We start from the raw sequence: 12,537 nt of genomic DNA, 5'->3' as shown, positions 1-12,537 counted from the left end.
ATGTTGAAAAGGTTTTTAATTGTTTTTATTTAGGGGGAGATAAAATTGTTTTTGAAAAGGAGAGAAAATAAAAGTTTTTTTATTTTATTTTTTTATTATATATCTAACTTAGGGGGAGAGTTAGTTTGCATGTTTTATTTACTGTTATTGCATATTTGCTATTTGTTGTTTATCTGTCTTTATTTCCACACATGCATTGATGTGCTCTTTTGAGTGTTTCAAGAAAGACAGGTACATTCCAATCAAGATCTTCTGCCTCTTCTTGCAACTTTTGGGTTAGAAGTATTAGATTGGAATTTGTGATGTATTTTGGCATTTTATTGTAATTGGGTTGTCCTTGTATTTGAGCATTTCATTTTGTATGTAAGTTTTGTCATGGATTGCCAAAAGGGGAGATTGTTAGGTTCTAAAAGTTTAGAACAACTGACAAACCATGAGCACAAACTTGTCTAGATATATAGATTTTAGAGACTATATGTTTGATTAGACAATGCTCAAGGTGTTACAAGTCAGAATACAAGAATAAGGAAATTGCTGATTCAGGAATTTGAAACATGCCAGGTTCAACCGATCGAGAGAACAAGTTCGACTAATTGAAAGATAGGTTCTGCAGAATTTAATTAAAGCCTAATAGTCAATCAAGCCCATTAAGCGATTAGGGTTTCAAATCTATTTCACATAGTATTTAAAGTAAACCCTAAGGCACGTTTTGTGAGGACTTTGGAGGTGCTCTTGTGAGATCTAAAAGGTACTATGCCTTCTTCTTTCAAAGTCACTACTGGAAATCAATCTTATACCATTAAAACCGGTAAATTTAAAGTTGCTGCTACAAGATCAACAACTGCTGATGATTTGAAACCTTTGAGCAGGATCTCAAAGCCACAAACGTGGGTGTTTGTGTTCAACAAATCCAAGATAGAAGAGTCCGTGGAGTCAGAGCTGCATGCGGTCGTGTTAATAAGTTGTATATGAGGTAGTTTTAGATTTAGTGTTTAAATCTATTATAATCTTTCATTCTATCATAGTGGATTTGTTTACCTTGATGATAGTTAGGTTAAATTCTCTCCAAGTTTTTACTTTAAATCGGTTGGTTTCATTAGTTTTCTTGGATCATCATATTTTTGTCTTCTTTACTTTTCCGCACCAAGTAATATGTTTGCATGTGTTTAACCTAGATTCCATAATTAACCTAAGTAAATACTTGGCTAATTCATTAGGTTAAACTAATCTGTTTTCAAGGGATCAAAAAAACAAACAAATAATATATCTAAAAAATAATTTCTTAACGTTAAGAGTCTTAAGACAGACAATCAAATTAAGGGAGTATGTGCATAAGGCACTGTAAAAAAGATTACATATAAATTAGGAACTATTAAATGAATTTTAGTGAAATTTATACCTAATTAATAGGATATCTTTGAATAGTAAATAAAAATGGGTAAACTACAAAGTTAGTCTTTGTCCTTTAAAAGCCAAAGTGGCCATATCCGACATGGTCAAGCGTTTTTGAAGCTTAGACACAGGAAGCACAAAGTAGATTTGGTTAGCCTCAAGTTCATCATTCTAATTCCTTTAGAAATCCCTTAACTTTTGTCTCTTGACTTCTGAGCATCCAATACTCAAAATAGCTTGGGCCTTTCAATTCGCCTGTTCTCTTTATCAAATCTTGTTCTTTTTCCTCTCTCTCCCTCTCTCTCTCTCTCTGTCTCTCTTAAATGAATTATTAATAATATATATTGAATTATTGTTGATAGTTCAAGAAATTCTCTAATTTAAGTTTAATTTCTTTATTCCATGCGGCAGTACATGTGTCATCTGATGTGGCATAAAAATAATTTTGTTTTTGACTGTTAGTTACGTTAGCATTTTCCATTTATTACTTAATGGTAAGAAATATTTTGACACAATACCCAAAAGGGGACTAAACTGCCACATTTGAAAGATTAGAGACCAAATTTGCAATTTACCCAATAAAAATCAAACAACTCTTCAAAAAAATTACATGGTATTATATTGAATAAATGACTTCCTTACTTTTGTCTAGACATGGCAAAAGGGTCAGGTTGGGTTTGAGTCGAGTCAATCGGGTTGTGAGTCAAAAACAAGTCATTTTAAGTGGGTTAAAAACAAGTTCGGATCAATCGGGTTGCGGGTTAGGTTGACCCATATTTTTCACATGAATTTTTTATTTTTTATTTTTTAATTTTATATAATGAAAACAACTTGTATGTGCTATTTGGAAAGTCATGCAACCAATTACTTGATGTAAAATGCATTACTTTAAATTCACCACTTATATCAAGAATGAACTTAGTTAAACTTATTAATACTTATTCAATAATTTTAAAATTATACAAATCCCAACATTACTAACTAAAACAAAATAATACAAAGATAAGAAAAACAAATACATAAGTTTTATTTCTACACAATATCAACATCCCAAAATATAAAACAAAATTACAAATAATTTATTGAATAACTCATTTGACAAAGAATAAAAACATATAAGAAATTTACAATCTTGAAAATTAATTTTATAATCTATTATCAATTGTGGTTGGCATTCTATTTCAATTTGAGAATATACATTAAAGTTTGATTGTTTACTTATTTATACATGATCTCTTTTATGAATATCATATCATTTTTAAGTAACACACACTCTAGAAAATATCATAATTTATTTTGAAAAGCCGTTTATTTTGGACATAAATTGTTAAAAAATAGGTCTAAGCATTCATAATTTATGCTAATTTGATACTTTGGCTTCACTATTTTCACACTTATGAATGTTTCTCATACATGTCTACAATTTTAAATCTATGTTTTTGACTCTACTGTAACCAGATTATCTTGGCATGTGCTTTGCTATTTGATATCTAAAAATCTTTACCCATTACATAATACTCAACTATTCATCTTTCAATTAATTTGCATGCAATTATGTAAATGTCTCAATTGTTTTTTTAAAGCTTACAACAAACAATTAAACCAATATTATCTTAATTTTATTATTTTTTTACCAAAAAAAAAGTTTTAAAAAATGGTTCAGGTCACAGGTTGGGTCACAAGGTCGAATAACATAGAAAACTCGGGCCCCGTTTGGTAATGTTATTTTAGTATTGTTGTTTGTATTATGTGTGAGTGAAAAAATGTGTGAAAATACGTGTAATATTTTTTAAAAACTGAAAACTGTTGTTTAAATGCATGTACCAAACGGACCCTCGATTTTCAGAAAATCAAGTATCAAAAAAGAGGTAAATTACTAAGCCCCTGTTTGGTACACTCACTCAAACGCATATTTTCAGTTTTTAAACAATATTATATGTATTTCCACACATTTTTTCACCCACACATATTTTCACACATGTTTTCAAACAACAATTATCAGTTTTTAAGTACATGTACCAAACATTCCTTAAATATTTCGTAAACAAAAATAGATCCATACATATTTTCTATATGTAACAATTTTAGCCTTGTCTTTTAGATGTAATATATCTACCTTTAAAATTACTGAATAATTTCACCCCAAGTTGCCTAATTATCTTGCCAGTAATAATAAATTAATAACGCTCGCACAAGACCAGCTTTCTTTCTTTTTTTTTTTTTTTTGAAAAGCACAAGACCAGCTTTCTCCGTGAAAGGAAGTCATTTAATCAATAAATGGAGCTCCATAGCAAACAGTGTTGGGTGCAAGCACCACGTGGGTCCAGCCCACATGCATTGGTCAAAGCTCATTTAATGAGCTTATTTTCTCAAGCTTCGAAAGTCAGCTTTTGGTTTAATGCAGAGCTAAGCAAGCGTGTGAGACACGTAGAAATAGAAGGAAGAAAAGAAAGGAGCAGAGGCCATTGGACCATAGTGTGAGACAGCAAAAAAAAGGAGAGAGGTGAAGGGGTATTTAGTACATTCATTTAAAAATTAAAAATTGTTATTTAAAAATATGTGTGAAAATATGTGTTAGTGAAAATATTTGTAAAAATATATATAATATTGTTTAAAAACTGAAAACATGTGTTTAAGTGGATGTATCAAACGAGACCGAAGTAGTGCATGTGTTATGTAAAGTGAACAAAAACATAGATATTCAGCCATTTTGAGGTGGAGTCCGAACAAAGAAATCGAGAGATACACTGTGAAAGTGTGAGAGAGCAAAAAAGAAAAAATGAACATTTTTTCTTTGCTTAAGCTAAGGGTGTGTTAGGTTGGGGTGAAAACAGGGAGGATGAAAAATAGAGAAAGAAAAATAGTGTGAAAAATGTTGTTTTCCACTGTTTGGTTGGGGAATGAAAATAGGAGAGACAAAAAACAAGGGAGAAAGTTTTCCCACCCGATCCAACTTTTTTTATCCTCCCAAATTAGAAGGAAAATGTGGAGAGAAAAGTGTTGTGAAAGCACTTTTACATAAATACCCTCTCACCTACTCCTCGTTCATGACTTGATGACTTTTGCTTCTTCTCATCCTTATCACTTTTACATCTTCTCATCCTTACCTTCACAGCACACCAACGTCTAGGTTCTCTTCTCTCTCTCTCTCTCTCTCTCTCTTTTTTCAACGTGACCTAATCAAGTTGATACATTTTATTGTTTCTTGTCCTCATTATACTCCTCATTAATCTATTGTTTCTTGTTGATTTTTTGGTTTTGTATGACATTTTTTTTTTTTTCGTTTGTTTATCTACCATGTCCTCATTAGTTTACGTTTGTTTTTTTTCTCCAGCCAAGGGGTCTTTTGATTTCCTCTCCAGTAGAGACAGGTATGATTTTTCCACCTTTTTTACTATTTGATTTTTTTTTTTATTCCATTCTTCCCAAGAATCTTTCTCTTATATATATATATATATATATATATATTTTAATTCTTTTTCCTTTAATACACACACCATTAATGTGCTATTTTTATTATCTATTTCTTATTTTTTGCAAACCCATTTGGGATTATTGAATCTATGCATATAAAGAATCCGTGTAATTTTTACATTATGATAATAAAAATAATAATAATAATTTATATATATGATGTGGTAAATTTTATATTATTTAATGAGTACAAATAAATCTATTTCTTACCTATTATGTAACAAGAGTATAATAGTTAATTTATATAAATTATATTTTCCATCCTTCCCTTTTTCTCTCCAACCAAACAAAAGAGATTTTCACCCTTTCATTTTCCACCCCTCCAACCAAACACACAAGAAAGAAAACCAAATATTTTCTATCCTCTCACTTTTCTATCCTCTCACAATTTTCCATCCTCCTACTTTTCCACTCCTCAAACCAAATGGACCCTTAGAGTTTTTGAGTGCTATCATTGGAGTGTTTAAAAGAAAGATTTTGTTACAGGCTTTGCGGTGAGATTATATTTAGAGATTTATTTGTTGTATATCCAATTTATTGTAAACTCAAATTTAGCACAAACTTGAGAGTTGTAATATTTGTTTCATAGTTGATATTTTTTGAAGTTGCCTTGGAGTTTTTCTCTCTACACTGAAAATTTTTCCACATAAAATTTAATGTCATTGTGTGATTGTATTTATATGGTATTCACTGAAATTTTTTGTTTTTGTTTTCATAATGTTGCTAATGCTTCGTAATCATTAATTTTAATTCACATAGGATTTTACGTGGCTATACAAGCTTCGAAGGCGTAAATCCTGTCATTTCACTAAACACCTGGCACTGGTTTCCTCGAGATGGTTTCCTCGAGATTGCTTTTCCTTCTCTCTGCCATTTTGATTCTCATTCAGGCCTCTGCGCTGCCAGCCTTCCTATTCCCACCTAGTTGTAATAACAGTAATGGTAACTACACCAGCAACGGTACCTATAAGAGAAACCTTAATCAACTCCTCTCCTCCCTCTACTCCAACACCACAATTGATTATGGGTTCTACTATTCCTCTTATGGCCAAAACTCTGACCAAGTATATGCAATCGGATTCTGTGGAGCAGATGTCAATCCAGATGACTGTCGTAGTTGCCTTAAGAACTGTTCCACTCTTCTCACACAGCTCTGTCCCAATCAAAAGCAGGCAATATGGTGGTACAGCCAATGTATGTTACGTTACTCAAACAGCTCCATTTTTGGCATCATGGATTCTACTATTCAACTAGACTTGTGTAACAATGAAAACGTATCTGCCAATCATGTGGATCAGTACAATGATGATGTCCATATCTTGTTGAATAACCTAACAAGTGAAGCCGCAACAGGTGGTTCTCTTCGCAAGTATGCAGCTGGAAGTGCACTCGCACCAGAGTTTAAAAAATTATATGCACTTGTGCAGTGCACGCCTGATTTGTCTGAGCAAGACTGCACTAATTGCTTACTTATCGCTATTGCGGCTTATCCACAATATTGTACTGGGAAGGTAGGTAGGAGTGTACTTCTAACCAGCTGTAAAATCAGGTATGAGGACTACTCCTTTCACTCTACTACAGCTCCAGCTCCATCATCAACCAATACCACCACTACTTCAGAAGGTATTCATGCCATTATGCCCATAATATAACTTATATATATATATATATATATATATATATATGTCGTCAAAAGAACTAGGTTATGTTTAGTCCTTGATTACTCTATAAAATTTCTAACTTATTTACAATCTCTTCTAGGTTTGTAAATTAATGCTAATTGAGGATCTTATCCCTCAGAATTTTCTAATGAAAATATATTTATGGTTTACTTTTGCAGGGAATCCGAGCAACACATTACGGATGGTCATAATTATAGTTGTGGCATCTGTTGCCTTTGTTGTACTAATCGTCTCCATCTGCATCTGCGTCTATTTGAGAGTGAGCAGTCCAATGGAAAAAGCAGCAGAAAGTAAGTGAAAATTTGGTTTTATAATCTGTTATTCAAAAGGTTAACTAGGCTTTGTGTATATCGGCGAGGAAATAACAAATTAGAAGATGCATACCTTATTGATCGATACAACTTCCACGAGTACTAGGAATAATATTGGGATTAAAATTCTATTGATAGTCTCAGTACAAATTCCCACAATTTCAAAATATTTATAATAAATGTAACTACTTAAGTGTAAATTAAGAAAATAAACCGATTTAAAAGCATTAAAAATTGACAATATACCAATGTATTCAACAAAAATATAGGATATGAAGAAAATTTAACAAAGATAAGTGTACATACACAACAATAATAGAATAGAATATTACCACCATGTTGATTGGCCCAACGAACCAACTTTACTTCCTCCAGTCCCCCTCCCTCTCTCCTCAAATCCAAACCGCTCTGGGTGTGCTTCCAATAGCGCTCCTTTGGTAGTGAGTTCACTTCTAATTGTGGTCATGAAGTTCAACCCATGTGGTAAAGTGAATATGTGCTCATGGCCCAGCTTGTGTTGTAAAGTAACGTGGGTCAAGAGCCAATAGATTAAGAAGTAAAATAATTTGGCCATTACTTTTTTGGTCCAAAGATTTTTTGATAATTCAATTGTTATAATACGGTGTGAGGATTTAAAATCTGGTCATCTCCGTTAGAAACATTAAAGGGTGTCTATTGAGTTATAAAATCATCTTGGCATTAGTGCCAATAATTTTTTGTTATTTTCTAGCCCAATATAAAACAAAAGGGCAAAAAAAGAGAGTTTTCAACAATCCAAAACATGTAAAATTGTTGTAGAAGAATTTGTTGAGCTTAGTTTAGAGAGATGTAATTTTTAAATCCTACTGTTTATAAAAGTAAGAGGTATCGGTTGGAAGATTTTTTTTTTTTTTTTTTTTTTTTTTCAGAGGAACTTAACTGGGTAAGAATTAGGGGGGGGGGGGGGGGATTTCCCCTATGTTACATAATTAGGAATATAATTCCATATTAGAAGGTATTGGGCTGCCATCTTTTTTTCTAGTAAGGTTTTTTTTGAGGAAGAATTTTTCTTTTCCTAGTAACGTTGAATAAAACAACTGACTTCCTTTACAGCAACAGAAAAAAAAAAACTTATTTCGGGTATGGTACGCGTATCAGCGTATGTATTTGAAATAGTGGTACTCCTCCTTAATTAATGAACTTGATTGATTAATGTAAGTATTGACTTGTTCCTCGTGTAAAGATATTGATGATGAAATTTCAAGCGTGGAATCCTTGCAATTCGACTTTAGCACTATTAGTGCTGCGACAGATGACTTTTCTGAAGCAAATAAGCTTGGACAAGGTGGATTCGGGGCTGTTTACAAGGTAACTGTATAGTACTATAGTATAATATCATGGACAAAACTATACCATTATCAGTCAAAGACATTCTAATTTCCTCATGATTACACAAATTTTTATTCTTATATATCATTAGGGTATGCTCTATAATGGACAAGATGTCGCAGTTAAAAGATTGTCAACAAATTCTGGACAAGGAGATCTAGAATTTAAGAATGAAGTTCTATTGGTTGCCAAACTTCAGCACCGTAATTTAGTTAGACTCTTAGGGTTTTGCATGGAAAGGAATGAAAGACTTTTGATATATGAGTTTGTGCCAAATACAAGCCTTGATCACTTCCTTTTTGGTATGTCTTCACCTCTCTTTATCAAGTTGTGCTCATAAATTTCCTTTTGGGCTACATGTCTTGTTATAAAATACCTGTATATATTTTAGTTAAGTATATTATATGCTTGATTTGTTACATAGATCCTATCAAGCGTGTACATTTGAATTGGGAAAAGCGTTACAAAATCATAGGAGGTATTGCTCGAGGGCTTCTCTACCTTCATGAAGATTCGCGGCTTCGAATTATTCACCGTGACCTTAAAGCAAGCAACATACTTTTAGACGAAGAAATGAATGCCAAGATTTCGGATTTTGGCATGGCAAAATTGTTTTACTGGATCAAACTCAATCAAATACAAGCAGAATTGTAGGGACCTAGTAAGTATCTTAAGAGCTAAGAACTAATGTTTGTTTTGTTTCTTGGAGTCAACATCAAACAATTATTATTAATGCCACCATGCAGTGGATACATGGCTCTAGAATATACAATGCATGGCCAGTTTTCAGTGAAGTCCGATGTCTTTAGTTTTGGTGTGTTAGTGTTGGAGATAGTAAGTGGACAGAAGAACAATTGCTTTCGAAATGGAGAGAATGTAGAGGACCTTCTAAGCTATGTATGTATAAATTGTTTTCCCTCTTTCTTGTAAGTGTATCACTAGTACATAAGCATGAAATTAGCAAAATAAAAATAGCCGTTAATTATATTACCCTAACTTAACAATGGTAACTATGGTGCAGCTAATGTTCCCCTTAAATTTCAAATCTAAGCAATGTATTTACAAGAAAAGCCAATTTTTTTTTATAAAAGTATTTAATAGAAATTTGAATTTTTTATTAACATTGAAAAAAATCCTAACAAACATGGGATAAAATGCATGTTATCAATAGTTAAATTGGAATATTATTTATTTTTGTAGTTTAGAGAGACATTATAACTTTGTCATAGTTAAAAGGAAGAAAAGTAAGATTTTCTCATAAATATAATTTCCTCTCAAATATTATGTCTACCCATAATAGGTAATCCATTTAATTATATCTTGCAGGCATGGAAAAATTGGAGGGAGGGAATTGCTTCACATATTATTGATCCCACATTGAGACATAGCTCAACAATTGAAATAATGAGATGCATCCACATTGGCTTACTCTGTGTTCAAGAAAATGTAACCAATAGACCAACCATGGCTTTGATTGTGCTTATGCTTAATAGCTACTCTATCACTCTTCCGGTACCATCCCAACCTGCATTCTTTATGCACAGCAACATTGAATCAGACAAGTCATCAAATTGGGAGCTTAATTTAGAGGTGGCAAGGTCAGATCATTCGAAAGGCCATAATGTTCAACACTCAGCAAATGAGGCTTCAATTACTGAGCTATATCCTCGTTAGTGCTTTATGGAAGCTACCAATTGATGTGGCTATTTAGCTTAAACTTTTTCGATAGGTAGACAGTGGAGGAGGAGGAGATATGCTATCAATTGACATTCCTTAGACTTGTTTCTAATCGAAAATTATTGTCAATAGGTCTCACTTCTTATAATTTAGGCAGAGTTTGGATTCAACTTATTCTGCGTTTGCGTTTTTGTCTCTTTTTTTTTTTTTTTTTCCCTGCTGTTGTTTTTGACTTTTCAACCTGTTTACTGTACATTTTTCATCAACTCATGTACTGTTCACAACAAAATAAGCCATGGAATGCACACAGTGGGTCCCATTTACTGTTTACAGACCCACAAACTTCACTTTTTAACAACTTTTTTATTAAAAATGGGTCCCACGATACTATTCACACATTTAAAAATTATTTTGCTATAGTGTTTTCAGTTTTTAATTTTCAATTTCAATAAAATAAGTTCTATCCAAACAGACCCTTAGTGAGGTTGCCAAATTAATTGGATGGCAACTACTTGAGATAATATAATGGGAAGAAAACCATTTCCTATGATACACAAATCAATTAATAATGTATTTGGGTTTAAGTCAAGGGTACAAGTAAATCAAAACAGATAACAATAATAATTAAGTTTTAATCCCAAAATTTTGGATTAATTATAAATTCACTATTTATAGTTAAGATTGGTCATATGTATAAATCAATCAATACAAATATGCCTTCAAAATATGAAACTCACCTTCATAAAAATAGCATGCCCTTTAGGAGCGCTCTCGAACATATTCCCTCCTATATGTTCCACACCTATAACACAAATTAATACCTCTCTTTATTTGCAAAAATTGTGTATAAATACATTGTAGGGCTATCCAGGTTTACAAACTTTTGATCTAGAATTATTATTACACAAACCATAAAAATATTGATCAAATTTTAAATTGGTGAAACAAGACAAACCTTGAAAAATGGAGATTGTGAATTAAAATAATACCTGGATAAGCTGGGGCATGTTGTATAACATGTGGTAAATCAAAATTAATGTCTTTGATATTGGAGTATCTGGAAATGATTAAGTTAAGAGTAACTCCTAGACCTCCAACAATATCAACTAGTTGTGTGAGTTTCTCAAAGCCTTTGTAAGACTCAAGAATCTTCTTCATAACAATAGTAGTGTGATTGAACATTGCTGTGTTAAAAACTTCATTGAACCTAGGGTCCAAATCTGGATACTCGAAGGCATGCATGCCATATACACTGTTGAATGGAATTCCTCCCTCAAGAATTGCACCTTTCAATTGGGACCTATAAAGAGCTCCAATTAGATATATACCATATTTCATTCCATTCACCAGTGACACTACCTAATTAATTAGTGTGTGAATTAGTTTATGGAATTCAACCTGGGACTAGGGAACGAGGCATAATGTATATGCCTTTTAGGTGGTACAAGACCACTAGCTACTCTAATTAATACTCAGAACAAGAAGAGGGAGGGGGGGGGGGGGGGTGTTAATGCTAATGGTACAATTAATCATTTTCATTTTCTATTCATATATGACTCATTGTTTATTTTGATTGATGTAACGTCATGTTCACTAGATCCACCACTTTAATTGTGTCCTTAAATTAACTAAAAAAATGTAATTAACTTCAAAGAAAAATCAAATTTGTCAAAACATTACAAGGCTTACCCAAATTAACGTGTAAACATTTGGTTTGCCCCAACAATCATTTGACCCAAATTAAGATTGAAAAGCAGTTTTATAAAATGGCATAAAATCTATCATAGCAGAAAAATATATATAGGTATAATTACATTTAAATAGTAGAGTTTGACCTTAATTTCTAATTTAATTTGATGATTGACTATATCTTATAATCAAGGACCATTTTACAGTTTAAATGTGACAATTGATCTGTTAACAAAACCCACGTAAATTATACTTAAAAGATCTACCGAAAAATTGCCCCATAATTCCGTGGTTTTGTTTAGTCTCCTTTTTTACTATTAGATTTAAATTCACTCTCCCCTACTTGTCGTAACGAGAAAATTTTGAAGAAAAAAAAAACTAAATAATAAAATCCTTTCATGTGCATTATCAACGTTCAACGGGCTAATGAGTAAAATAATGATAATAATAATAATAATAATATATAAATCAAGAACCAACAAATTAAAATATTAACAAATGCTATAAAGGCATTTGTTTAAAAACTATTTATGGAAAATTTTTTATAGATTTTTATTTTTATCATGAAAATAATATTAAAATTTTTCTAAAATTGTCCATTAGCAAATTCCTTAAACCACTGTTAACTAAATAGAATATAAATAAGATAAACTCTTTCAAAACACACTGTACGTTTTATAAATTGAAAACGAGGCGAGAAACGTGTGAGTTTTAAAAAAATGCACGTTATGAAAGAGGAAGGAAAAAAATTAGAAATCAAACCAGCTTTTTATGAAGACCTCGTCTTGAGACAGGGCCAATAGGGGACCCAACGACACACCATCTTCATTACGCACAAAGTGTTTAGACACAGGAGAAAGACTGTAGAGCCTTTGGAAAGACCCAAAATCATCAGCAACCACAGAGCAACCGAGCACAGAGTGACAATTGATCTGTCTCTCCAT

At 32.1% G+C, this 12,537-nt stretch overlaps 1 protein-coding gene and 1 pseudogene across 1 annotated transcript in view; one reads left to right on the top strand and one right to left on the bottom strand.

Moving 5' to 3' along the window:
- Positions 1-12,537, bottom strand: part of LOC115960477 (caffeic acid 3-O-methyltransferase-like) — a 72,159-nt gene extending 59,622 nt beyond the window's left edge. Inside the window, exons 1-3 of the mRNA XM_031079407.1 lie at positions 12,356-12,537; positions 10,894-11,204; positions 10,642-10,706 (exon numbers count right to left, since the gene is read on the bottom strand). Coding sequence (XP_030935267.1) covers positions 10,642-10,706; positions 10,894-11,204; positions 12,356-12,537 — 558 coding nt within the window. The remainder of the gene's footprint in view (positions 1-10,641; positions 10,707-10,893; positions 11,205-12,355) is intronic.
- Positions 4,488-10,068, top strand: LOC115960476 (annotated as a pseudogene).

This window comes from Quercus lobata, chromosome 9 (genome assembly GCF_001633185.2).
Source record: "Quercus lobata isolate SW786 chromosome 9, ValleyOak3.0 Primary Assembly, whole genome shotgun sequence".
Taxonomy (NCBI): domain Eukaryota; kingdom Viridiplantae; phylum Streptophyta; class Magnoliopsida; order Fagales; family Fagaceae; genus Quercus; species Quercus lobata.
This window is presented reverse-complemented; position numbering and strand designations above follow the sequence as displayed.